Source organism: Chelonoidis abingdonii, chromosome 2, assembly GCF_003597395.2.
Source record: "Chelonoidis abingdonii isolate Lonesome George chromosome 2, CheloAbing_2.0, whole genome shotgun sequence".
NCBI lineage: Eukaryota > Metazoa > Chordata > Testudines > Testudinidae > Chelonoidis > Chelonoidis abingdonii.
In genome coordinates, this window is record NC_133770.1 from 131875404 (window position 1) to 131902140 (window position 26737).

At 41.7% G+C, this 26737-nt stretch overlaps 1 protein-coding gene across 5 annotated transcripts in view; it reads left to right on the forward strand.

The window, feature by feature from the left end:
- The window catches only part of TENT4A (terminal nucleotidyltransferase 4A), a 103336-nt gene that overhangs the window by 71333 nt on the left and 5266 nt on the right, over positions 1 to 26737 (forward strand). For 2 of the 5 annotated variants that reach the window (XM_032795133.2, XM_032795137.2), the window contains exons 10-12: positions 436 to 605; positions 14561 to 14719; positions 22992 to 23156. In XM_032795133.2, coding sequence (XP_032651024.1) covers positions 436 to 605; positions 14561 to 14719; positions 22992 to 23156 — 494 coding nt within the window. The remainder of the gene's footprint in view (positions 1 to 435; positions 606 to 14560; positions 14720 to 22991; positions 23157 to 26737) is intronic. The other 3 variants (XM_075062669.1, XM_032795144.2, XM_032795150.2) reach the window with 2 other exon arrangements.

Here is a 26737-nt window from a genome sequence, read left to right on the forward strand (position 1 = left end):
CCTGAATTTAATTTCAAGATGGGGGGCTTGTGTATGTGGCTCTGCTGTTTGCATTATGGGGGTGTGAATAGCCATGTGCACCACAATATTGCACTGAAACTCCCCTGTGTGGATGTTGCAGGCATGAACTAAAAGGTTTCTAGTTCTCTTTATTGTAATCTTTGTTAAAGGGGACTATGGTAATGCAAACTAAGAACCTTTTAGTTCATTCCCTCAGTGTCTTCATATGGGAGTTACCATAGCACTTTGGTGCACACAGTTATTCAGTCCCATATAGTTCAAACTGCAGGGCAGTGTAGATGTAGCCTGAGACTCTTGCTATTGAAAATTTTTAACGTTAGCTAGTTAATGCAACTTTGGGAAATACTTTTTTCTAAACTACAAGGTGATGAGGTTTCATGTGCTTCTGAATGATGATCATGTTTTTATCAACAGACAATAGAATGAAAGTAAGAGAGCACATAACTCAGTGCAGTGCAGAACAACAGAACAGAGGCTCTGAATCACCCTTCAACCAACACTTGGCTTTGTCATTAACTAGTACCCAACAGTCGTCCTCAGGTTCATCTGCCTCGTCTGTATCATCGCTCTCTGGCAGTGATATTGTAAGTTGATTTGGTTTTTTTCTTTAATAGATTAAATTACCAGAAAGTTCCTCTATAAAGCTACAGTGGTCTGTTAGTTAAAATGGCAGCACTTATTGCACCACTTTTATTTTTTTAAAGTAAAGTTTCAATATATCATTCTAGGCTGCCATAATAAGTTGATATTCTTTTGTGTTCTTGTCGTCATCAGACTTACTAAAACATAACTAGTAGTCAGTAACAAGCTGTTTTACCCCTTTTGTAACTGTAAGAATTAAACAATCTATTTAAACAGTTTATCTGAAGTTCTAGGCACTCTTTGCAGTTTTCTTTAAAACATCAGCAGATATAAAACCCAAAATCCAACAGTAACCTGTAAAGCGAAAAAGTGTAGGGAAAGTACCCCTTCCTGATGATGCCCATCAAGCAAAATTTTCCTCATAGAACCCCACATGAGGAGATGAGCCTCACAGCATGCTATGAAAGTGAATAAACTTACTATTTTTTGGACCAAGGGGTGGGGTTTAAATTCCAAAGCCAAGGAGCCCTCATGAATAAAGCCATGCTATCAGCACCTTCTCATATTGAGATTTTGTGCCAATTCTGAATTTAACTGCAACAGTATGACATGAAAAAAGGTGGTTTGTAATTAGATAGCCCCTCATCTTTTTATGACTCCTTAGGTCAATAACAGTGCCCATAAACTCCACACCAAAACCCCACAGGTGGACAGTATTGCTTATAAAGCACTGCCGTAATATGCTTGTAATGAGACACTTAGCTCAAGGCTACTGCAGCATTCTAGGCCAGGTACAGATTTTGAATGGATTAAAGATGTAGTGCCTAGATAGAACACATTGCAGTAATCTAGTCTTACTAGTGTCAAAACCATGAACCATTGTAGATCTGTATCTGGAGAGACTTCACTATACTATCTTGTCACCATTGCCGAACAAGTTCTAGAAGACATTCTGAGATGGTAAGAGCCACAAAAGGCAGCACCATTCTTCTGCCTCGAGGTACATCACCTTATCAGCTGTTTGAAAGGCAACTGAGCTGCATATCAGCAGATACTTGATCTTCATTTGTTATTAGGAGACTAAAGCAGTTTCTGTATCCTATCCAGATTAACACAGATCAAGGAAAGTAAGGCATCTAAGACAGCTGTCTTGTCACAATCTTCAGTCTTAATCACACAGGAAAGATGAAGCACAGAACAACAGTTAGTCAGGTTGTCATCAAATGGATGGCTCCCTTCAGCAGTAGTGCCACCCACAAGCATTTAGAAACAGATGCCAAAAAATCAAACTTCAAAAAGTTAATACATGGTTTTTCATTTGTTTTTAGTCTCAAGAGTAAATAGAATCACAGAATCATAAAATATAAGGGTTGAAAGGGACCTCAGGAGGTCATCTAGTACAACCCCCTGCTCAAAGCAGGACCAATCCCGAATTAATAGCCCTTCCCCAATTTGTGTTCATTTCAGGTTCAAAATTCAACCTTAAATTTATACAGAACGTGTATCTCCCTGCTCTGGCTGCTTGAAATGTTCTTTTCATTTTGAGTTAGGGGAACTGCTATACTTATCTTTCTCTCATTCTCCTGCCTTATGACTGCATAGTCACTTCTTTCCCTTAGTCTCCTACTGCTCACCTTGCCTCTGTACAATTTCTTCCCACATTCCCCTGTTCCTTTACATTGTCTGAGTGCGGTCTATTACTTTAAATTTGAGACTGAAGTCAAGAGTGCCCATTTTTAAATAAGAACAAAAACTTGCAAGGCTTCAGAAGATCATGAGACTTAAATAACCCCAAATAACATGATTCACAAGTGAGCAGGTAATTCTGCAGCAGTATAGGATGCACTTAAGAAGTTGGCAGCCTGCCATTATTTGATACACTGACAGATTCCACTAGAAATGGACTAAGCAGTTCACCAGCCAGAAAGGATGTGGATCCAGGTTGTAGCACCAAACTTCCTCAGGCCTGTGGAGCACTCCTGGCAGGAACTAAAATAGATGAAGAATTTGTTTTAACTTCTCATGGACAGTCTGAACCCAATCAGTTTTTTTCTCTGCAAAATAATAGGCATTTCCCTCAAAATAGGAGGTAATGTAATCTGCTAATGAACAGGGACATCCACAATGAACCAAGCTGTTTAACTGAGATGTATATGTTTAAGATCTGACAGAAGTTGTTGGGAAAGGCAAAATAGCTCTCCTGGTCTTCCACAGAACCATAGGAATCTTAAAGATCTTTTAAACAATTGATCACCTGGAAATTTTCAAATCAAAATTGGATGTTTTTCTAAAAGACATGCTCTGTTTCAGTCAGGAATTTACAGGACTTCCCCTGAGTTGCCTCTTATGTAGGCTGACCTGTATGATCAATCATCTCTTCTGGCCTTAATTGCAAGTCTGTGATCCGATTCAAACAGTTCTGCCACCCTGGCTCCACCCACCTTCCCTTCAGCTTCCTTGGTTGCAGATTAACTTGTCAACCAAGATGACCTGTGAGGACTGAGCCTGAGAAGAGCGCTCCTAGGGATGGAGAACAAAAGTTGTTTTGTTTTTTGTTTTTGTTTTTTTTATATGACCGCCCAAATCATTGATTGTCAAAAGAACACTCTGTCCCTGTTGGTGATTTAAACCATAGCAGTTTTCGAGTACTCTGAGGGCAGACTGTCCAATAGGTTTAGTGTCCTGACACAGATGAGATTTAACTTCAAAACAAAAGGTAGTGACCACTTCAGGCCATGGAAGAAATCCAAGTGCCTCACCTCAATCCCATTCCAATCACTACAGATCAAGAATGTGGCTGGCCATAGGAGTTGAGCTAATAACCACCTTGGGTACTCAGTAGTAGTCATGGTTTGGAGAGGGATTGGGGGAACCACACTTGTCCTCTGGGGATGTTAATCAACAAGCAGGATTATCGTGGGCTGTTGCAACACCATCACAGTGAAAAGCTCATAGCTTATATGAGAGGGGTAGCCGAGTTCATCTGGATCTGTAAAAAAACGACAGAGACCTGTGGCTCCTTATAGACTAACTGATGTATTGGAGCATAAGCTTTTGTGGGTGAATACTCACTTCTCTGTTAGTCTATAAGGTAGACTTTGTGTCTTTGAGGTAATCTGAATGCAAAAACTAGTTTCATTTCCACCCTGTATCAAGGACACGTGAGAGATACACTGTCCAGTCCAGTTCAGGGTGGGCAAGCATTTGCACTAAATGTACACTTACATTGTTTTAAGGTAAAGTATTTAAGCTTACATTCAGGAGGTAGAAAATAGAGGTGAATTCTCTGTAACTTGAACTCTTTTTAAACCATGATTTGAGAGCTTCATTAACTCAACCATAGATTAGGGGTCGATTTCAGGAGTGGGTAAGGTTCTGTGGCCTGCAGTTTGCAGAAGGGTGATACTAGATGAACCTGATGGTCCCTTCTGATCTTAGAGTCTACGAGAAGTTAACATTGAACAGAAGAAGAAGAATGTGATACATGTAACACCTGTTGTAAGCTTAACAAATTGAATTCAATTGTACAGCTGTGATATTGGAGTATGGCATCTTTATGCATTTTCTGTTGGCTTTTTCTGGGCTAGGTCTTTGCAGTAAAACATAACTTACTTGAATTAAAGCATAATATTTACAGAATATTGTGTAATGCAACAAATTGCAGAAATCCTAAAATTGAGGGGCACTGTTTTCCATGCCTGCAAATCTTTCCTTTTCCTAATATTAAGGTAGTTTACATATGTTGAATGTCAATAAATGAGCTTAACAGCCCACATTCAGAGCTGGCGGAAGAGTGTGCGGTGAAATTAAAGGGTGTCATGCATGTTTTAAAAATCTTAATAGTGGCCAACTTGGCATATTCAGTAAACTTCCAGTTTAATCTTGTTAACATTTTCCATGCCAAACAAAGTAAAGGCACTAATCCTCAATGACTGACCAGTTTCAGTCCCCTACTCTTGTTTTAGCCTTGCTACTTTTCAAAGTACCTTTTTCTTACAATGATCCTTCCCATAATTTAAATAATTCACCTCCAGGCAGAGAAAATGGCCAGTTGCTGTCCTAAATATGAAGGCTTTGTAAAATCTATGGGTTTTTTTTTAAATAAAGCATTTATAATGAAAACTATATTATTTTATTAATAATAATAATAATACATGTTCATAAAATCTGTACCGCATAATCTGCTGTGGATAGAAAAGCTTTCTTGGGTATTTCTCCTTCCCATGTTGCTCAAGTGGTGATTAGACAGTGTTATGGCTCCTCATACCAAGTAGGAAAGAGACATGATGGTCTTCATTCATATATCTCATAGAAATGATCCCTCTGAAGGAGGAATCCAGTGAAGTAGCTAGTGCACTGAACTATAGGAGTGAAGCCACCAAGGTTCTATTCCTGCTTGTCAGTGAACTGTTGTGAAGTAAATAGCCCAAAACTGCATATTGCTGCTTTTGTAATACTTACCTTCCTCTATCAAGCACTCCGAGATCTTGGTATGAAAAAAGCTATGTAATACTGAAGTATTAACATGTAAACACCAGTGTGCTTGTTTTCTTTCCATTTTTTTTTCTTTCTGGATTAAAAGTATGAGGTGCAGCCCTACGCCTCAATTAGCTCCCATTTGGCCTCTCTGACGACTTATCGCTCCTGTAAATAAGGAGAAAGGGAGGGAGGAAAAAAGTCCAGTTCACAAGGTAATGTGGACAATGGGGAAGGGCAACAAGGAAAAATCCTTTGGTGCAGAGACTTCCTACCTATTTAACCATTAAAAAGGGCCTACAGGGAATCCATAGGAAAATTTCATTCTCCTCAATATATCTTCTTTTCTGGATCCTGACTTCTCCCTGAAGTGCACGCATGAGCTGTACCCTTTTACTGAAAACAGGCAGTCCTGTCTAGTCCTTTCGTCCTCAGACCAGATTATTTTCCTCTGGAAGCACAAGCAGCTTGGCGGTTAAGCACTCATGTTTTATACTTTGCAATATTAGCTCTTAAAGCTGATTTTTTTTGGAGCAGCAACACATGAAATCTCCAATTCCTTTTAAGTGACCAAAATTTCCAGATTTCAGTCCTTTTGGGAAATGAAACAAGCCAAAGAACAGTTCAGTTGTAAGGAGTCCTTTTTGAGGAACTGTGAAAGCAGGGAGTGTTGCTTAACTTCTTGACCACAAAAAAAACTACAATATTGAGGGGAACAGGTTTGGTCTGCATAGCTTGCGTGAGCTTTTGTGTTCTTCTACACCATCTGAGACTTCACAAGATGATGATTTATCCTCATCTTTTCAGACTCAACAAACAGAATTATCCTTGACAATTTGAGAACTTCTCAGGATTGAGTTCAAACCTACTTGTCCAGTTTACCTTTTAAAGATAGCAGCAACTCATTCCACGCTTAAGTGGTTATTCAAATCATGTTTCAAGTACTCAAGCATCCTTTCTTTCTCTCATTCTCAACAAGAAGACCTCTGAAGCGCATAAGAAAAACACCTGTTAACTTCGTCTCCAAATATTAGATTGGGGTGCTGGGACTCAGGACCCTTTCACTAGGCTAATAGCTAAAACCCAAAAGCAGATTTTAGATAGTAAGTTAGTCTTCTGCTGATAAACCACCCTCCTTTTGAAAGACAAGGGAATAAAAATCTCCAAAAGCTAAAAATTTCACCAAGTTCTAGTGGCTACTCTGAAGAAATGAAACCATTCAAATATGGATCATAACACTGAGACAAGGAAGCAGGAGACACTAGTTTTCTCTGTTTCAAACCACGGGGAGAAAGTGGATGATTGCCATTGAGAAGCCTGCCAGAAAACGGCAATGGCTGAACAGACTAACATGAAAGGCAAATATCTGTCATCCAAGATGGAAGCGGAAGTTGCCATCTTCCCTTCATTTATCTTTTGAAGAAGTTACTCAGGATAGTGAGACACTCCCACCAAAGAAGATGGCTCACTCAGGCCCATAAGTCTTGCACAGTACTAGGGTAAAACTATTTTCTTGTCCTACCCAAGGTGGTTTTAATAGTGGTACCCTTTCAGAGACATGGTAATTCCTGTTGAGAGCATTCCTTCCCAGAAGGCTATATGCAAAAAGCACCCGAGAAGGGACTTTAAAGCTGCTTTGGTCTGCCAGTGTACTTGATCACAGCTGTAAGGTCCCAGTACAAAAAACTAAAAAGCCTACACTCCCAAAACCAGGACAAACTTTTTTTCTGATTACTGTATTGGTGGGGGACAAATCTATGGACTACCTGGCCACATTTTGCCAGGCACAAAAGTGTACTTTTTTTTAAAAAAAAATCATGTTAGCCTCATCTTAAACATCAAGAGCTTAACACAATTGAAAAACCAATATAATTGAATACCTCCTTTTTTTTGCCAGTCAAAGCAGGACTCCTGAGGCTGGCTGCAAGACCTGTTAGCTACTTCAGTAGCCAGGCACCAGTTCTGGAAAATCTCATGTGCCTCAGAATTCAGGTGGGATCCTGTCTGGAAGAAGTTTGACGCAGTCGTATCAGATAAGACAAGCCAGCTTGGCTTTCCTACTCTCTTAAGGGAAGATGCTCCTTTTTGTTCCTGGTTACAGATAAGGGACTCTTTCCACAGAGGAAAGATCTAGAACATGAGGGAAGTCTGTCATGGAAAGGGTTCAACCCTCCATTTAGTCAAAGTAGTTAATATGACTACAACAAAGGATTTGCCTTTGTCCAGACACAAGGACAAGTGATCCCACTTTTTAAGAATAAGTACACTCTGGAGCTCCATGATCTTTCCTCCAACTGCAAGAGTAAGAAAAATCAGAGATCACACTTCCTTGAGCCAAGAGCAAAATAGAACTTGTCCCTCCAGATAAGTGCTTAGAGCCCTGTGCTTAGTCAGAAGTGACTGAACTGGCTGGTGAAAGATGAAATTCAGGCTGAAACTACTCTAATATTTCAGTAGATCATCTGGCAGAAGCTTTATCCATCTATTCTGGTCAGGCCCAGTCCCTGGCAACTTCTGTTTACCAACAAAAAAACCTCAGTATAAAACATTACTGTTTTAGTCTTTCTGAACTACCAATGTTCATAAATGTGCTACTTTAATAAACTGACTGAGGGTTTAAGGACTCATGCTCCTATTTTTAGACTGCATTCATCACAGCATATCATGTGCAAGAAAAAAGTTACTTAAGAGGCTCCTCTCCATGCTTCAGCAACATAGGTTGTGTTAAAACCTGAAGAACTCCTAGTCTTTCTCCAGTTAAGTTTGAGAGCCAGAGTCTTCCAGGCACAGGAATGGTTTGATCTAGGCACTGATCTGAGGTGTCACCACAGCATTATCCATATATCTTTAGCTGCAGCTCCTAGGCTATTTACACTAGCCTAGTGTCAAGTCAAGATGGCTCGTGAGAGTTTTAGGGATTTTGCTTATGTCCAGAACTGTTCCCAGCTGGAGTTGTAAAACGAAAGGGAATATACCATTCAGAGCTTCAATCCCTCAGTTGATGGTGACAACTGAGAAGAGAGGAGTAGTCAGGTTGGCACTCAGGATCAACTGAGAGGAAATTCAATCACACAATATGATCTTGTCTTACATAAGTCACCAAGGGGTCACAAGAAGTTGAAGTCTAAACATTAAAGCAATAGATCTTTTTTCTCATGGGCTGATGATAGTCAACACAATCCATATAAGAATGGAGACATTGTTTGACCAGACTGTTTTTGCATTTGGCTGAAAACTTGAAGCAGCCCTTGAAAGAGGAACTGTTTTAGCAGATACCTGGGGAACTGGGCTACCTCAGGTTTTCTTGCATCCACAAAAGTGAGATTCTTTTTCCCCAAGGAACAGATGCTCTGGCTCACATTTCTATCTGCTGCTTGGGGTTTCTCATCTTCTGCTCAAAGATAGAAAGCTCATTGATCAGAAACCAGGTGATCCAGCTCTTGTAGATTCTTAGTGTAGATTCTTACTGAATCCGTTAATCTTAGGATTGCAACGTGTCACAACTACTTCTTGTTTCTTTGTTAATCAGAGTCAAAAGTGCAGGCCTGTTTAGATGTCTTGTAGGTTATATGGTGGTAGCCTCTGGTAGGGTAGTGTGTTGGTTTGGATCTGCCTATGGTGCTAGAAGTTTGAGAACTCTTCCCTTCAAATTGGTCAGCTAACTCCTTGTACTTCCCTTCCATAAGGATGTGGTTGGTCACAGTTGTTTGAGCAAGAATTCCCAAAAATCTCTGCTTCCAGTCTAGATTCTTGTCCCTCATCCTCATATCTGAGTGCTTCTGAGACTAATGGGTTTATCTTCACCACTATGTGAGCTTTAGTATAGTCTCGTTTTACAGATGAGGAGCCGAGGCAAACTGAGCTGTCCAAGGTCACATAGGAAGTCTGACGAAGCTGGGAATTGAACCCAGATCTCAGAATAAGGCCAGATGGGAATCTCAGAGTAACTCTAGCATTTTAAGTTGAACACAGTCTTTTCAGATAATAGAAGACTTGAGCCCTACTACATCTTTCATGAGCATAGGATAGTTCTTCTTACTTCAGAATTCTTTGTTAAACGTAGATTCTCTTGCTTCTATACTTCATATGGAATATTTGTGTTTTTGTTCAAATTAACATCCACAATATTATGTTACTTGCTAGATATGAGAAGCAGTGAAAATATACCTTATGAGAGAGCTATATTTTATTAAACATCTTTATTTCATTCAACATATTTGGGCTTGAAAATATCCATATTCTATATAATGTTCCATAGCTAGCTGAGTAAAGTGGTGTGTTTAATACCCTTTTCAGTGCATTCCAAAAGACATAAGACCTCGTTCAACAAACTTAACTGCAGCCTTCTGAGCAGAAAGGGCCTGGACACCACAGAGGAAATCTATTAAACTACTATCTGGTCATCTACTAATCCCAAATAAAGTGCTACAGGCTTTGCTTTAATTCCTTGCAGAAGCATCCTGAGCAATAAGGTGCTTTAAGCAGTGGTCATGATTAAAGCCTGATAATTTGTTGGTTGGGTACTTTTTCCCTCCTGGTCCCTCTCTGCATACTAATCTTTCTTTTATTACATCCCAAATATATTGGTTTGGGGGAGAAGTCAGGATCAAAGAAAATGAGAGGACAGATTTTCATTCCTGGGACCAGTCTTACCTCTAGTCTGCCTTACCCAGTTTAAGTGCATCAGGAAATTTACAGGTCTCAGCCCATGTACCTAGTTAAGTTGCCAGTGTCTTTTAAAAGAATGTCAGTGCAGCTTTGGAATAACTATTTTCTGCACAGAGGGTGAAAGTGATATGAGCAAGCCCCAGAATCCCTTGGGTAATTCTGAATAGCCTCTGAACTGATCTCTCTTCCAGTTTGAAATACTCGGGCTATGCCTTTCTGAAAGTACCAAAGGGGAAATACTCAGGTTACTTATTTCCCACCGCCCAGGGCTCTAAACTGACTGCTCAGAATCAGTCCTCTCTCATTTATGAAGTACTGTTCCAGAGCCTTGGGCCCCATCTTTCTGCATTGTCTAGTTTCTCTGCCTATGTCACATAAGCTATGATAGCCTGAGAGCTCTTCATCTAGTTAGACCCTCTGAAGCCTATAGGTTCGAGTATTGGCCACCATTAGCCACCAGTAAGACCCACTGTGATGGCTCTGTTTTTGGAAGCTTTGTGTTTCCATATATTCCCTCTCTTCTGTATGTTGTCTGCAGTCTCTTCTGCCTCTCTCAGGAGAGCAGGGCAATCTTTTTGGATTCCTCTAAGCCAAGCAGCTGCCAAAATTTGGGAAACTCCCCTTTTGGCCATGGAATCATAGAATATCAGAGTTGGAAGGGATCTCAGAAGGTCATCTAGTACAACCCGCTGCTCAAAGCAGGACCAATCCCCAGCTAAATTATCCCTGCCAGGGATGATGACCTTAAAAACCTCTAAGGAAGGAGATTCCACCACCTCCCTAGGTAACCCATTCCAGTGTTTCACCACAAAAAGTTTTTCCTAATATCCAACCTAAACCTCCCCCACTGCAACTTGAGACCATTACTCCTTGTTCTGTCATCTGGTACCACTGAGAACAGTCTAGATCCATCCTCTTTGGAACCCCTTTCAGGTAGTTGAAAGCAGCTATCAAATCCCCCCTCATTCTTCTCTTCTGCAGACTAAACAATCCAGTTCCTCAGCCTCTCCTCATAAGTCATGTGCTCCAGCCCCTAATCATTTTGTTGCCCTCTGCTGGACTCTTTCCAATTTTTCCACATCCTTCTTGTAGTGTGGGGCCCAAAACTGGACACAGTACTCCAGATGAGGCCTCACCAATTCGAATAGAGGGAATGATCATGTCCCTCGATCTGCTGGCAATGCCCCTACTTATACAGCCCAAAATGCTGTTAGCCTTCTTGGCAACAAGGGCACACTGTTGACTCATATCCAGCTTCTCATCCACTGTAACCCTAGGTCCTTTTCTGCAGAACTGCTGCCTAGCCATTCAGTCCCTAGTCTGTAGCAGTGCATGGGATTCTTCCGTCCTAAGTGCAGGACTCTGCACTTGTCCTTGTTTGAACCCATCAGGTTCTTTTGGCCCAATCCTCTAATTTGTCTAGGTCCCTCTGTATCCTATCCTTACCCTCCAGTGTATCTACCACTCCTCCATAGTTTAGTGTCATCTGCAAACTTGCTGAGGGTGCAGTCCACACATCCTCCAGAATAATTAATGAAGATATTGAACAAAACTGGTCCCAGGACCGACCCTTGGGGCACTCTGCTTCATACTGGCTGCCAACTAAACATGGAACCATTGATTACTACCCATTGAGCCCGACGATCTAGCCAGCTTTCTATCCACCTTATATAATCCATTCATCCAGCCCATACTTCTTTAACTTGCTGGCAAGAATACTGTGGGAGACCATATCAAAAGCTTTGCTAAAGTCAAGGAATAACAAGTCCACTGCTTTCCCCTCATCCACGGAGCCACTTATCTCATCATAGATGGCAGTTAGGTTAGTCAGGCAGACTTGCCCTTGGTGAATCCATGCTGACTGTTTCTGATCACTTTCCTCTCCTCCAAGTGCATCAGAATTGATTCCTTGAGGACCTGCTCCATGATTTTTCCAGGGACTGAGGTGAGATTGACTGGCCTGTAGTTCCCTGGATCCTTCTCCTTCCCTTTTTTAAAGATGGGCACTACTTTAGCCTTTTTCCAGTCATCCAGGACCTTCCCTGCTCGCCATGAGTTTTCAAAGATAATGGCTAATGGCTCTCCAATCACATCCGCTAACTCCTTTAGCACCCTTGGATTCAGCACATCCGGCCTCATGGACTTATGCTCATCCAGCTTTTCTAGAACTACATATCCTTTTAGTAGCCATTCCTGCATTGCTACTGGCCCTCCTCTCTCACTTTCCCTGGCCTCTTATCCCTCAGAGGTTGTCTGACTTCAAAAGGATTTCAAAGGAGAGTTCTGGTCCTGAAACAGGCTGCTATCTCTGTCCACCACTACTCCTACTTGGTGAGTTGACTGCCCTGGAGTTTTGTTTCAGATTTCTGGCACTGACTGCAACTAGAACCTGCAATAGCACAGAGTTCAAACTCTGCCAATGTTTTAAGGGCTGCAGGTCCAACAGTATCGCTTCTGCCTCCCTACCTAAATTAGTGTGATTTATGGTAGCTTCTGGTCCTTGCCTGGACTTATTGTCCATTGAAATTCCCCAGCTCCGCAACACACACAGCCTCGAACCCAACACCAAGGGCTAAGCATTTTTTTGGGGGAGAGTGTAAAATTTCAACTACCCATCCATATAGTCTAGCTGTCTTACCTGTTAGGGTTATAGTTCTACAGCACATAGGTTGCATGTTTAGAACTGCCTGGGAATTTCAGACTTTGTATTTGTTGCATGGCAGGTATCCATTACCATGTCTTTGATCCGGTAGGTAGCACCTGTGCATTGACTTGTCACTAAACTATCTCTCTGTGGATTACAAAGATCTTTCTTCAGTGAGTGAATTCCTTCTGCCACTTTGCCTCTAGATACAATCAAACCAGAAGATAACTGTTCTTTGTGCCTTCCGAAGTCTGCACCAGTAACTTCTTCCCACTGCTCAGAGGTGCTTGTGGAGTTTCTCTCTCCTCCTCTCCTTTTTCTGTGGCAGCCCATTAGATAAGTGCTTTGTTCAATACATTCTCATAAAGAGATGATTGTATTCTTGTTCTGGATATTGATAGGCTTCTCATCTTTATTTCTACACCACCCAATATTGGGTTTTGAAGGCCTATTTTTATATCCCAATCCACCCAGCTCATTGGCACTACCTTATTTTGCCCTGGGATACGCTTGGACTCGGTTCTGTAAACTTTGCTGATCCCCTTCTGACACAGAATGAAACATAATGCTTAATTGTTATATGGATAGCATTGTCATCCAGGCCCCTCTACTGCAGAAATCAAAGGAGAGGATTCTTCAGTATCTGGATTATGGAATTCTCATCATTTGTAGAAGATACATCTCTGACCCGCTTGCATAACTTTCCAGTTGGGAATTCTTTTTAAACAGACTGCTATGGAATTTTTGCCTCCTAGCAAATCATCAAACACCAGTCTTCACTTTAGTAATCATGTCTGTCAACCAAGAGTGTCTGACTAATCATCTCCTCACTCCAAGAAAATTTGTTAGTGTTATACTCCTAGAGCATCTGGTTATAATACTGATTCTTCAGTCCTGGAGACCTTTCAGTTCTTACCACATCCTTGTGAGCTTACAGCTGGATAATGACCCATGTTAAGAGGGAGTCAACTGCCCTGTTCACTTAATCACGTGATAAATTTCAGATCGGTGTATCTGTTGCACCTGTGTTTGTTTTCTCTTTTGAAATGGAGATTTTTTTTTACCTGTATGTCAAGTAAGCCCTGAATTAAATCATCTTGCATTAACAATTTTAGAAAAGCTACCTGTTCATTCTTTTTTATATTTGTCACAACATCAGTGGATTAAGAAGTCTTATGTCCAAACGACTAAAATCTTCTGTAAGGTGGATGACAGTTTCTTGGACTCAGAGTAGAAGAATCGATTGTTAATATTTGAGACAGCTACCTGGCTGTCTCCTTGCATCTTCATCTGATATTAATAGCTGGAACTGTCCTTGTCTGCTTATTTTGTTGGCAGTTAAGTGCTACAAGCACCATAGTAGTAAGACCACCACCTCTGGCTCACTGCTTGTCTATAATTGATGTTGGTCATGATGGGAGAAGAGGGCATATGGAAAGCAAATTACTGACAGGTAATTGTCATAGTATTCCTTTCTATCAACCTTAATCCTTCGCTCGTCCCCTGGTGCAGTGTCATTGTCTTCCAAAGGAAAGTAGTAGATAAGATTAGAGAACTTTAACCAGAAAGAAAGTGGATGATTTGGTGCTTGTATATTAGTCATGACTGGCAGATCGTCTGTCTCCTTGTTTCTTGGTAGGTGGAGCCCTAACTTTGCTGTTGCTGGGTAGGATGGGAGAAGACTATAACAATTACCAGTGAGTAACTTCTCTGTACAGATAAGTAAAAATAACTTGAATTACCAGCAAACTGTTCAATTGTTGGTATAGGATCAGAACTTTAAATTCCCGTCCCTATATATCTACCAGTGCTACTCTCCTTGTTTTCTTCTTTCCTACTTTTGTCCCCATGACTTTTAGCTTGGGAGAGTGGAGAATTTAATTTCACATATGGCTATAGTCTGAGCTGAGTGGAAATTGATCTGAGACCACCGTTGATAGTTAAACTGTTTTTCTCCAGTGCAGGTTTTTAGAGTTAACTCTTAAAACTGCTACATAAAATAAATGTAGCGCCAGCGTGTATTTAATGTCACACTGAAATGACTTTAACCCAGATTTTACAGTATTTACACGATCAGTTACTGAATCATTGCATTTACAGATGCATAGTCTGTGTATACTGTACTTTCTGTAAAGTTGCTTTTCTTTTCCCCTTTTTTTTTGCCAAAAGGATTCTGATACGCCACCTTGCACAACTCCTAATGTTTACCAGTTCAATCTGCAAGCACCGACTCATCTTATGGCCAGTTTACCACCAGCATTGCCTATGCCAAGTGGTAAACCTCAGTCTGCACCTACGAGAACCTTGATAATGGCCGCCAGTAATCAGGTATGAGCCAACTAATTGGAGTAACTTTTTTTTAATGAGGTAGTATTCAAACCACAAGTGTAAGCCATTTGCACTGTGCTGTACTAGTCTGATTTTAAAGAACTTTGAACACCTGTAGGAACATTTCATAAAAAGACTCTTTGGGCTTGCTGAAGCTTTTAACAAAAAAGTGCATTTCTAACAGCAAAATGAAAAGAAATTAATCATTTGAAGATGCATCCTAGTACATGTGGCCCATCTTACAACATGCTCTTTGACTCTCATGAGAATAACACTGAAATGGAAAATGTCAAACTTTTTATTGCTTTATGCAAGATCTGGGATTACCTGTGAGCTCTCAAATTTTCAAAGTTTATTAACTTCCTGTTTTAAAAAAATGCAGTTCTTCCTCCATACCACCTTTGTAAACTAGTATTTGACTTATCTTGAGAACTATGAGTCTTGGTAGCTTGTTCTATCCAGGACTTGTGTGGTGTTCCTGAGAATTTTGGGCCACTACAAGTCTATTTAAACTTCATGTTTTCTGCACTAAGTTTTGGAAGATGACTACAAAGTTGTATGCTTGTCAACTGTTCTTTCTTTAGGGGGTTATTTGTAAAACACATTCTGTGTAGAACCCTTATCTGTGTCTTGTTTGTATTAAATCTGTGCCAAAAATGTTGTAGGTGTTGTACTCACAGGAAGACAATCACAATAAGTGACAACATACTATTTCTCCCCTATCCCAGTGCCCTCTAGTAAGGAATAGGAGCTAATTAGCTGAAATGAAGACTGCCCTTCTAATGCTTGCAGTTATGGGCTGGTTGACATTTTACAGTTATGGATTGTGTTGAAAGCTGGTTGAGAGAGGAATCTGAAACTGCTGCAAAGTGGTGAACTGCAGGGATAGTATATTTGTCTGTGTAGTTACTTTTTCAAGTAAGACAGATGTTTGTGTTTTCCCCCACCCCCCCGCCCCTTGGTGTGTGTTAGCTTCTGAAACCTGGTCTCAGTTACAGGCAATATTAGATATAGTTTTTTTTGACTCTCTAGAAGGGATGAGAAGTCTGCTGTGTGTGGGATTTTTATGGTCAGAGGATAACTTTATCAGGGTTGAGGACATTAATTGGGTTCATTTTGACCATTCAGGTTTGTATTTCATGGCCCTGGTGTGTAATATATCTTGATCTGGTATGATTTGGGTGGGAAGATGGCCTTTGCTTTCAAGTCTACTTGTGCACCCAGTTATGCCACAGCTGTGATGTTTATGGCCCTTCAGTGGCCATGACATGGGGACAGAGCTGACATTACTGTGATAACTTGGAGATTTGGAAGAGCATAACGAGTCAGTAGTAACTATACTGAAACCATTTCTTTCAAGTGGCAGGTGACCTAATGAGTACACCTGTGTGTAGGAGGTACTCTGTAGATTAGACAGCTGTAGATATCTCTGTGAAATTGGTCATTGCCCTCATAGCTCAAATGTGAGAGTTGGTGCATAGTTGCATGTTTCCCGAAGTAAATGCAGTGATCCAGTTTCTTTCAAACACATTCCAAATTGAACAACTGCCAGACTACCATCTTTTCTTGAGCCTGTTTTTGTCAGTTTCTTGAAAGATTCTTCTGGCAGTCCCTAGATTTTGCCTTTATTCTGAAATGCCCAAGAGTTATTCTCAATTAAATGACTTTTGCTTTTTGGTCTCACATGGCAGTAATTAGATCACGTTCTTCGAGTGGTGTCCCTGTAGGTGCTCCACTTCAAGTGTGCATTTACCTCTCTAGCCCTTGATCAGAGACTTTCCATTAGCAGTGTCAGTTCAGCTCATGCATATGCTCTATATAACCTTGTGTCTCACCGAGTGTAGAGAGGGCTGTGTGGGCGAATAGCTCTGTTCCTTCTTTACCACGTGGCCTGAGGTGGAGCTCTATCATATCAGCCTTGCGCATGCCTTAGCATATTTTTCAGTTGTTCTGAAATTAGTTCAGTGTTTCTAGTTCAGCATTTGTATAGAATTAGATAATAGTGAGAGGTTTTGGATTTTTCCTTCTTCCTTTTTTTCTCGTCTTTTTCCTAGGGAGCTTAGTTGGCCTGGCTGGGCACGCCTGGCTTGCCAATTTTCAAATGCTGCCTCTCTTTTCAGGAGGCTAACCTGGTCAACAATGGACACTCTGTGTATCCATTGCTTGGGAGGGCCCATATCTCCCAAAAGTGTAACTTTTTTTGCCTGGCTGTCAAATCTAGGACATGGATGAATCAGGAGACCAAACTGAAACTTCTGATGCCGTGCTCGCTTTGACCAGCTAGGTTAGGAGACCCGCCAGTACATCTGGCAGTTGGCTGATTTAGTGCCCTTTCAACCTTAACAAAGATCTCCCCTAAGATGGGGAGGACTTCAAAAGGCTCCAGAGAAGAGGAGCTCTTATCTCCTACCACAAGGAACCACCTCCAAAAAGATGTCACAAGATTATTTATGGGTGGGGCTTTGTGGTACTGCTACCCTTACTTCTGTGCTGCTGCTGGCAGCAGCGCTGCCTTCAGAGCTGGGCAGCTGGAGAGCAGTGGCTGCTGGCCAGAATCCCAGCTCTGAAGGCTGTGCCACCGCCAGCAGCAGTACAGAAGTAAGGATGGCATGGTATGGGATTGCTACCCTTACTTCTGTCCTGTTGCTGGTAGGGCATCTCCTTCAGATCTGGGTGCCCGGCCAGTAGCCACTGCTCTCCAGCCACCCAGCTCTAAAGGCAGTGCAGACATAAGGGTTGCAATATTGCAGCCCCACCCCCCCCTTCAGTTCGCTTTTTGGGTCAGGGCCCCCAGTTTGAGAAATGCTGGTTTCCCCTGTGAAATCTGTATAGTATAGGGCAGGGATCAGCAACATTTGGCATGCAGCTCGCCAGGATAAGCACCCTGGGCCGGGCCAATTTGTTTACCTGCCACTTCTGCAGATTCGGCTGATCGTGGCTCCCACTGGCTGTGGTTCGCCACTCCAGGCCAATGGGGGCAGCGGGAAGTGACGTCCAGCACATCCCAGTGGGAACTGTGATCGGCCGAACCTGCAGAGGCAGCAGGTAAACAAACCGGCCCAACGCGCCAGGGGGCTTACCCTGGCGAGCCGTGTGCCAAAGGTTGCCAATCCCTGGTATAGGTAAAATCATACAAAAGACCAAATTTCATGGTCTTTGAGACATGTTTTTTATATACATAAATTTGGTAGGACTCTATAGATAAGTCATCATCCCCACTGCTAATGGTTACTGAATGATTCTTGGTGCCAAGACCCCTGTTTCCAGATTACCATTGTGTCCCTGTAGCACAGGATTCTCTGCCGTTTTCTCTTCTCCTCCTCCTCCTCCATCAAATGTCTTCTGCATTCTTCTCGGTGTCCTCCAATAAGTCCTCTTATTATCAATGTGGGGTTCCTCACGCATCATTAAAGGAACCCATACTTGTACAAGGATCCTCATACACATTAGGAATGGTAGAATCAGTCCTGGATATCACCCTCTCCCATTTATGTGCCTCCCTCCCAAATAGCCCCACTGGGATCCTTGCATGATATATCAGCAGCAATTTGCCAGATGGGCTCCATTGCACTAGGAGACTAGGGTTTCACTGATTCCTCCACCAACCCCCCACTATGAGACCTCTGAAAAATAGGAGGCTAGGATGGACAAAGAGACCACCCTTCAAACTCCTTTTGTTCTTATTTCTGGACTAGGCAATCGTGCATCCACCATAATTAATGGCCAATGATTTTTGGCAATTCCAGGACTTGACACTCTCTCCAAATATCTCTTGAGGAGGTTAAAGACTCACAACACAGGCTCTTGGACATTCTGCAGCTGGTAACACCTACCCACTTTGCACTACCCATTTATGAAGTGCTCCTGGATCCACTAAAGATTGTGTGACAAACTCCCACCACCAACTTATAAATGGGTGGATGAGAAATATTATGTTCACCCCTGGGACTCGGAATTTCTGTTTTTGCATCCCTCGCTTAATTCCCTGGTGGTGGATGTTGTAAACAAGTGGGGTAAACAGCATTATTCTAGGTATACCCCTTATGATAAGGATCAGAAGAGGTTATGCCCTTTTTGCCACAAAGTGCACTCTTCTGTGACCGTCCAGTTTTGGATAGCAACCTGTCAGGCGACCATGGCAGAGTAGGACTTCATGAATTACAAGTTTACAACTTTCATTGAATATATTCCATAGGAGCACAGAATGCACTTCCAGGCCCTCATTTAAGAAGGGCCAGTTTATTAGCCAGAACCTCACTCCAAACATTCTTGTATGCTGCAGACGCTGCCGCTATATCCAGCTCCACAGCAGTTGTCATGCACAGGGCATTGTGGCTCTAGCTGTCAGGGTTCCTGAGAGACGTTTGGAATACTGTTGAGGACCTCATGTTTCATGGTCAAAAGCTCTTTTTGTGGGCTACAGTTAAGTCCCTGCACGTGCCAAAGGACTATAGGGCAACGTTGAGGTCTCTGGGCATATACTTCTATGAACAAGAGGAGATTTAGCAGTTTTCAAGCTGCCCTGAAATCATATCTGACTCAGTTCTCTGGTTTTCACAGAACTACTGAAAATGCTAGAAATAGACAAAAATTCCAGAAGAAAAGAGCTTCTCATCTTCCTTCACTAAGGATACCTAATCACTGAAACAAAAATTTTGATGGGTTGGTCGAGGCCTCAACTCCTCCCTCAAGTCTAGTTTGCAAGCTGCAGCCTTTCAACCACCTTTCCTGTTTCCAGCAGGTCTAGCAGCATGTTACAAGAGAGAAGTGGGTCATGGAGGGTGTAGCATTGGGCTACACCATCCACTTTTCTTCCCTTCCTTCCCTTTCCCTATGCTGTGCAGGGACCCCTCTCACAAGACTATACTAAATCAGCATACTCTCTGCTTTGTTTAGGAGTGATAGATCTGGTCCCATCCCCTCACAGTGGGAAAGTGTTTTAGTAAAAGTATTTTCTCATGGCAAAGAAGGACGGAGAGTGGCGATGGATCTTGAATCTAAGACAACTGAACAAATTTGTAATGTCTCATATGTTCAGAATGGTGATTCTGGCAGCTATAATCCCTTCTCTAGAGGCAGGAGATTGGCTTTCAGTCCTTGACCTGCAGGATTCCTATTTCCATATAGCAATACATCCTGCTCACTGGAAATATACATACATTTCACCGTAGGCCAGGATCATTTTGTATACTGAGTACTTTCCTTCGGCCCCAAGGGTGTTCTCAAAGGTTCTAGCTGTAGTATTTGCTTACCTTCTGTGAGAAGCAATTTTAGTCTTCCTGTATCTCAAGGGCCGATCTTACAAAGCAGTACTTAATTCCATCAGTATTGCCCTTTCTCTCTTCCAGGAATTGGATCTCCAGATAAATGTGTTTAAAAAAAAAAAAAAAAAAAAGTCCATGTTAGCACCTGTACAGAGAATACCATTAATAGGGCATAAATGGATTCACTGACAGCCAGGACCTTCATTCCTTTCCACAGACAGATTCATAACTTCAGCAAATCTGGTGGGGGACAATTAAAGGGAACCCCTCATACTTCCTTACTGAAGTGATTGCAGTTCCTGGTTCATATGACAGCTTACATCTTCATGATCAAGCATGCAACACTATACATCCACTGTTCAGAAGGATCTATTTCTCAACCAGAGACAGTTTGGACAAACAGGTCACAGTTCCCTTTCTGATGGAGGGCTCCTTAGATTGGTGTAAAAATCAACTCTGCGTACACGTGTCGATTTCATCCACCTAGCTCCAAAAGTATCTGCAAGAATGGATGTATCACTGTTAGGGTGGGGAGAACACCTCAGGACCCTCACAACTCAGGGCAGATGGTCACCTCAGGAGGTCTGTTTCCATGTAAACCTGTTACAACTCAGGGAAGTCAAATCAATCAAGATCATGACAGACAATGTGACTTGCATGTTTTATATCCTCAAACAGGGAGAAGCAAGATACCCCTTCCTGTGTGGTGAAGCTATGAAGTTGTGGAACTGGTGTATAGCCCATCAAATTCAGATCTCAGCTGTTTACCTTCCTAGAGTCCAGAATGTCTCATCTGATATGCCCAGCAGGTGCCTCTTCCAGGAGAACAAATGAGATTTGGACTGTCAAATTTTTCATGGGATTTTCCAAAGGTCAGGACTTCTGGAGGTGGACCTATTTGCCACATTCAGCAACAAGAAGTATCCCTTATTCTGTTCAACAGAAAGCATAGATCGTCACTCTTTGGGAGATGCTTTTCTTCTTTCCTTGTATGAAGAGTCTATTCTATGTATTCCTTCCAACACCGCTAACTGTAAGAGTGATGAACAAGATCAGACAGACCAAGACCAGGGTTATTCTTATAGTATCAACCTGGCTGGGGCAAGCCTGGTATCCTTACCTGTTTCACCTGAATGTCCAATCAGCATTCAAGCTTCCCACTATCCCAGGATGCAGGTTGTGTGCGTTACCCCAACATAGGGGTCTTCCACCTCCACTCATGGTTCCTTGATGGTTCATGGGATTAGATTCTGCCTGCTTGGCAGGCTTACAACAGTTATTACTAAACAGTAGAAGGGAGTCAGCTCTAATTGCTTACCTTCAAAAATGGAAAAGGTTCAACCACTGATGTCGTCAGTGTCATCGCCTTGTGCTTGAACAGTCTCCACTCTCAGATACCTTGGGTTATCTACTGAACTTGATGAAATTCACAGTTATCAGTAAGCTCTAAGGTTCATCTGGCAGCAATATCAGCAATTAATTCCCTTTTAGAGCGGTTTTCTATATCTGTGTATCTTGTCATTTATATTTATTGAAGGTTTTGGGAAGCTTTCTCCACAGGTTGAGGATCTTACTCCAACTTGGTATTTCAATCTTGTACTTAAATGGGACTTCCAATTGAGCCTATGGCAACCTGCTCCTTGCTTCACTTATCTGTGACGATGGTCTTTCTAGTAGCTATTACATCTGGTCACAGGGTTGGGGTCTTGATGGCAGACTCCCCATTTATGGCATTTTTCAAGGACAAGGTCTCCTTATGGCTGCACCCAAAATTCTTGGTGGTGTTAGATTTCCATCTTAACCAGTCTATTCGTCTACTGGTATTTTTCCCTAAACCACATAAATATCAGCATGAGACCTCCTTTCATTAATTAGATGCGAGACAGGCATTGGCCTTTTATCTGGATAGGATTCAACAATTTCAGAAATAAGCCTGATTGCTTGTCTCCATCACAGAAAAATCCAATGGGTCCACTATTTATTCAGAGATTTTTGAGGGGGATCTCTGGGTGTATTTTCTTGCTACAATGCAGCTGGTGTTTTACCTCCCCAAAGGATAATAGCACACTTCCATATCTTTGCTCAAAAACATTCCAGTATCCAAGAGATGCAGAGTTGCTACATGACCCACAGTGCATACTTTTTCTAAAGCGCTATACTTTGGTTCATGTGATCAGATCCTATGCAGCACTTGGTTCTGCTTACTCAATCTTGGACTTGATTCCGAAGCTCCTTCCTCCCTGTTGGGGTGCTGCTTGGGAGCCACTTGAAGTGGAGCCACCCATAGGGAAGCTACTCGAAGAAGAGGAGTTTACTCCTTTTTGTGCAGGAACTGTGGTTCTTTAAGTTGTGTGTCCCTATGAGTGCTCTGCTACCTGCCCTCGTTCCCTTCTGCTTTGAACTGTTCTTTGTTGAATATTCAGATAAAGAATCTGAAAGCAATTTGCCCATGCAACCACCTGTAGCCTCAGAGCGCAGCACAAGGTTGTATAGAGCACATGCACAGGCCAAAGGGACACTGCTAGTGTAAAATCTCCAATCAAGGGCTTGAGATTCACATGTATCTTGAAGAAAGACAGTTACTGTGTAAGGTGAGTAACCTGCATTTTCTGAGTGTGATGCAAGGCTTAGTTTCAGTTTCAGTTTGACAAGGACTGCCTGAGTATTTTGGTTTTGTATTTAGCTAAAAGGACAACTCTCTTTTCAGGTTTGTTTCAGTTAATTTGACTCGTATAAAGTTCGCTATTAATGTGTCCAGAAACTATAATGTCCACACTTCTGCAAATTGAAAAATAGAAACATACAACCCTTTAGACACTGAAAACCTTAGGAGAAGTTGTGAATGAATGCCAAGAAATGTTTGTTTAAATGCAAGATGTAGTTAGTAGTAGTTTTGGATAATTACATATAGTATGCCATACTTTCAAAAATAGAATCTGTGCATTGAGTTCCTGTATAGTGTATCCTGGCCGCTTCACTGACATGTTTTTCACCCCTCTTTTACTTAGACAAGGTTTACTGTCCCTCCGCCTACTATTGCTGGTCCGCCACTTCCCTGCAGACAGGTTGACACTGAAGGGGCACCATCTCTGAAAACTGTTCACCACATGCCCTCTCCTGCTGTTCCCTCTGCATCCCCCAATCCTCTGCCAAGCCCGCACTTGTATCAGAAGGTATGCTTTTGTTTTACTTAATTTTACTTCGATTCCATGGATTCTTTCCTTAAACTATCCTCCTCTGTATCTGGTGTTGGTCATAGCATGTGTAAACAACTTTCCTGATGGTGAATTCTTCATATCTTAGCAATAATATAATATAATATTTTGCTTTTAATTAGACTATATAATTGATAATGCATACTGCAAGTAAAATCTGACATCAAGTAAATTATTTATAAAAAATAAAATGAGCTATTTTTAGGTAGCCCATTCTGGTTAATACATAAACTGCAATCCAACCAGCCTTTTTCCTAACCGTTCTTTTTGATAAAGGTAGTTTAACATCTTAACCTTGCCAACAGAGGATATAAATCTTAATCTAGTTTCCAAAGGAGCAATCAGTGGTATAAATGTGGCTGGGGTACAAGAGTTCATCCTTCAGTTACCAAATACTGGAAGGATTTTGTGTAAGACTGCAAAGAACAACTGTAAGTTTTGTAAATAGTTGTCTCAATGTCTTCCAGTAATTCAAGTATTCACGAGGCTATCCACTCAAAACCATCTTTAATTTCTCTTTAGGCCTTAATTATAAGGAAACCCTTCTGACAATAAAATCCTGAGACTACTTTTTGTACCTTTTTTTTCCTTTATGGAGAAGTTTGAGGGCAGTTGTCGTCTGGATTCTGTTGAGATCTGAAGGATTTTCTGCAGTAATTTGCATTTATACTTTTTCACCTGTTACCAGGTACTATTAATAGCAGATACTCAAAGCTATATAGACTGACTAACTTGGGAATGTCTGTACAGATGTTTGCTCATGTTCTATGAGTCTTTTTGCAAAGGATGCTTCCTGTGGAAAACGACTTTTATTTTTTGGAGGGGAGGTTTCCTCCCTTCTCCCCCCCACTCAACAGTTTTTTCTCACTCAGTATAGCTTGTCCTCCATCTATAGAGGAGAGGATCTTCACCAAAGCCTCAGGGTAGATTACCAGCTCTTGTCAGTAGATAAGCTCCAGCAGCAGCAAAGGTTTGCTGTTCCTGTACTCAAAAGAAACTTTGCCCTTGGAATGGAAGGCAGCTGCCCTTGGGGCAGATTTTCTTGGCACCAAAGCGTTCGTCTCATTTACTACCTCTTGGAAAAACCTCGGTGCACTTCCTCTTGTAACCAGGAGCATAACTGTTCCAGCTTTGCTACTTGTAGATTGGGGTCATGCCAAGGATTTAGCAAGGCAGCGTTATCTCCTGACGTAGGCTTACCTCACTGTCCAGGAACACAGTCATGCCCCCATAGCAAGTAATTCTTCCACTTTGCTGGAAAACAGTTTGGAAGTGCAGTGGGGACAGCAGGAGAGTAGCCTCTGAACCAGCATTGCCTTTCTGATTCCCGATGGAATCTGCAACATCGCAAAAATCCTGCAAGCATGTTCAGATCAGGGGAGGAAAACTCCCTCAGTAGTCATCACAGTGACAACTGAAACCCATATTCCCAGCTCCTGCACATTGCCCTTCTCTCCCCAGGGCAAGATGCACTTGCTTTCCACGTTCTGTTTCCTGAATCAACAGCTCACTGACTAGCTTTAATCTAATCATATGAGGAGATGGGAAGAACTTCATGTGACTGTGGTTGGATGTGAGCTAGGATTCCGTGGTTTCCTTAAAGCTGCAGGTCCTTACTAAATCTTAGACTCAAAGGACCCTAAAAGGAAGCAGGACTATTTAGAAAACTCTAACTCTCTTAATTTTTGTCATATTCACATCTGGCCTGCCTCAGTCTTTCCAAACACAATGACTTGAAAGGATAAACTTGAAAGGACTTCGCTAGTATGTCTTATGGTTGAGCCCAAGAAAGGAAAATGGGAAAGGAATTGATACCTTAAGCTTGATTTCTGAAGTAATGAATTGAACTGTTTTTATAATCACAGACCAACAGCAGATTGATTTCTTCATATAGTTTATTCTGCCCTTGTCTGGCATCTGCCAGTGCTTCATTGTGTTAGTCACTCATACCATCGGCTCAGCAGTGACATTGCTGCTTTTTCCCTAGGATAGACTCTGGCAGTAAACATCAGGACTAACCAAATAAATAAAATAAAATGCAACTGTTCAGTAGAGTCTGAAGCAGATGAGAATTACTTTTACCAATCTCTTGCATTCTTAAGGCAGGTTTTAGTGGACGTTGCCACTGATCTTTCTTTGGCTTCTCCCGAACAAGAGTTTAAAAAAAAAAAAAAAAAAAATCTTTGAACTGGGGCCTATCATCTGGATTAGGACTGAATACATGTAAAGTCGTTCTCTTCAAATGGTGTAGATATGAGTTAAATGTTTGTCAAGACTGTTTTGTGGGCTACTGTACCAAATATCACCTTTGAAAAGACCAAATACAGAGAGTTGAGGCCACACCTTTCCTTAAAGATTTTGGAAAAGCATGCAGTACTGTACAATATTTAGAGTTTTGTTTACTTTCCTGTACCTTGTCAGGACAATGTCTTTCAGCCAACTTGTTCATGTGAATGCAGTGTTTCACTTTGACCTACTACAGACTCTGAATTGATAGGTGATCCTGTTGAATGCAAAGTGAATCTTCTGGATTGGGATTCCCTAAATCAGAGGAAATTAATCATTTTTTAAACTATAATTCTGAGTTTCTCCCTCTTTAGATAGGTGCTTTCCAAATGCTCTAGTATAGTAGTCTTTACATTTGCTGACATGGAAGACAGAAGGGAAAGGGGAAAAGATGTAGAAACACATATCCTAGTTTCAAGGGCATCCAGTGTCATAAATGTCATCTAATATGTCACTGGTTCTCAAACTTTAGCAAACTGAGGACCCCCATCTTGATTTTAAATTTTTCGCGGACCCCCAAGTCCCCACTCCACCCCTTCCTCCAAGACCTCACCCCTGCTCCTGCCCTACTGCACCCCTCCTCTTCCCCCTCCCCTGAGCGCACCCCGTCCCACTCATCCCCCCTCCCTCCCAGCACCTCCTGCACGCTAGGGAACTGAGTATACTCCTGGGGATCCGCAGACCCCCGTTTGAGAAACACTGTAATCTGTCATAATCTTAGTCCAGTTGACCTGATGCATTTATACATTCATGCCCTTGATTTGCAGTTTCTCTTCACTGGAAACTGGATAGCAACTGTCTTGGTGATAAATGCTGTTGTTTGTTTTATTTGTAATGACCACGTTAGTCTCAGCCTAAATTATCCTCCCTAAATGATTAGTGGGCTATGGTTACTGTTTACTACTTCCCATGAGTATGAACTGCTGTACAGACCAGTGGGTTTATCATGGGAGAACAACAAATAGTTTGCCTGTAATTTTGATTACTCCCATATGAATCTGCTGTGCTAGACAGACATATGTATGCACACAGGATATGAAATACTAAGTTTGGTTTAACATGGGATTTGATTGTTTTCCAGCTGGGGCAAGAGGGGATGGAGCTTGAAGTTAAAATGCGACACTATCATAGTGTCTCAAATTGTGTCCTAGTTTTCTCTTTAGTTTTGGCTGTATTAGTCTGGGGAAGAGAGTGCCCAGTTCACGCATATTTGCCAACAGGCTTTTAATTTCAAAAAAGAGGAACTCTGTTTC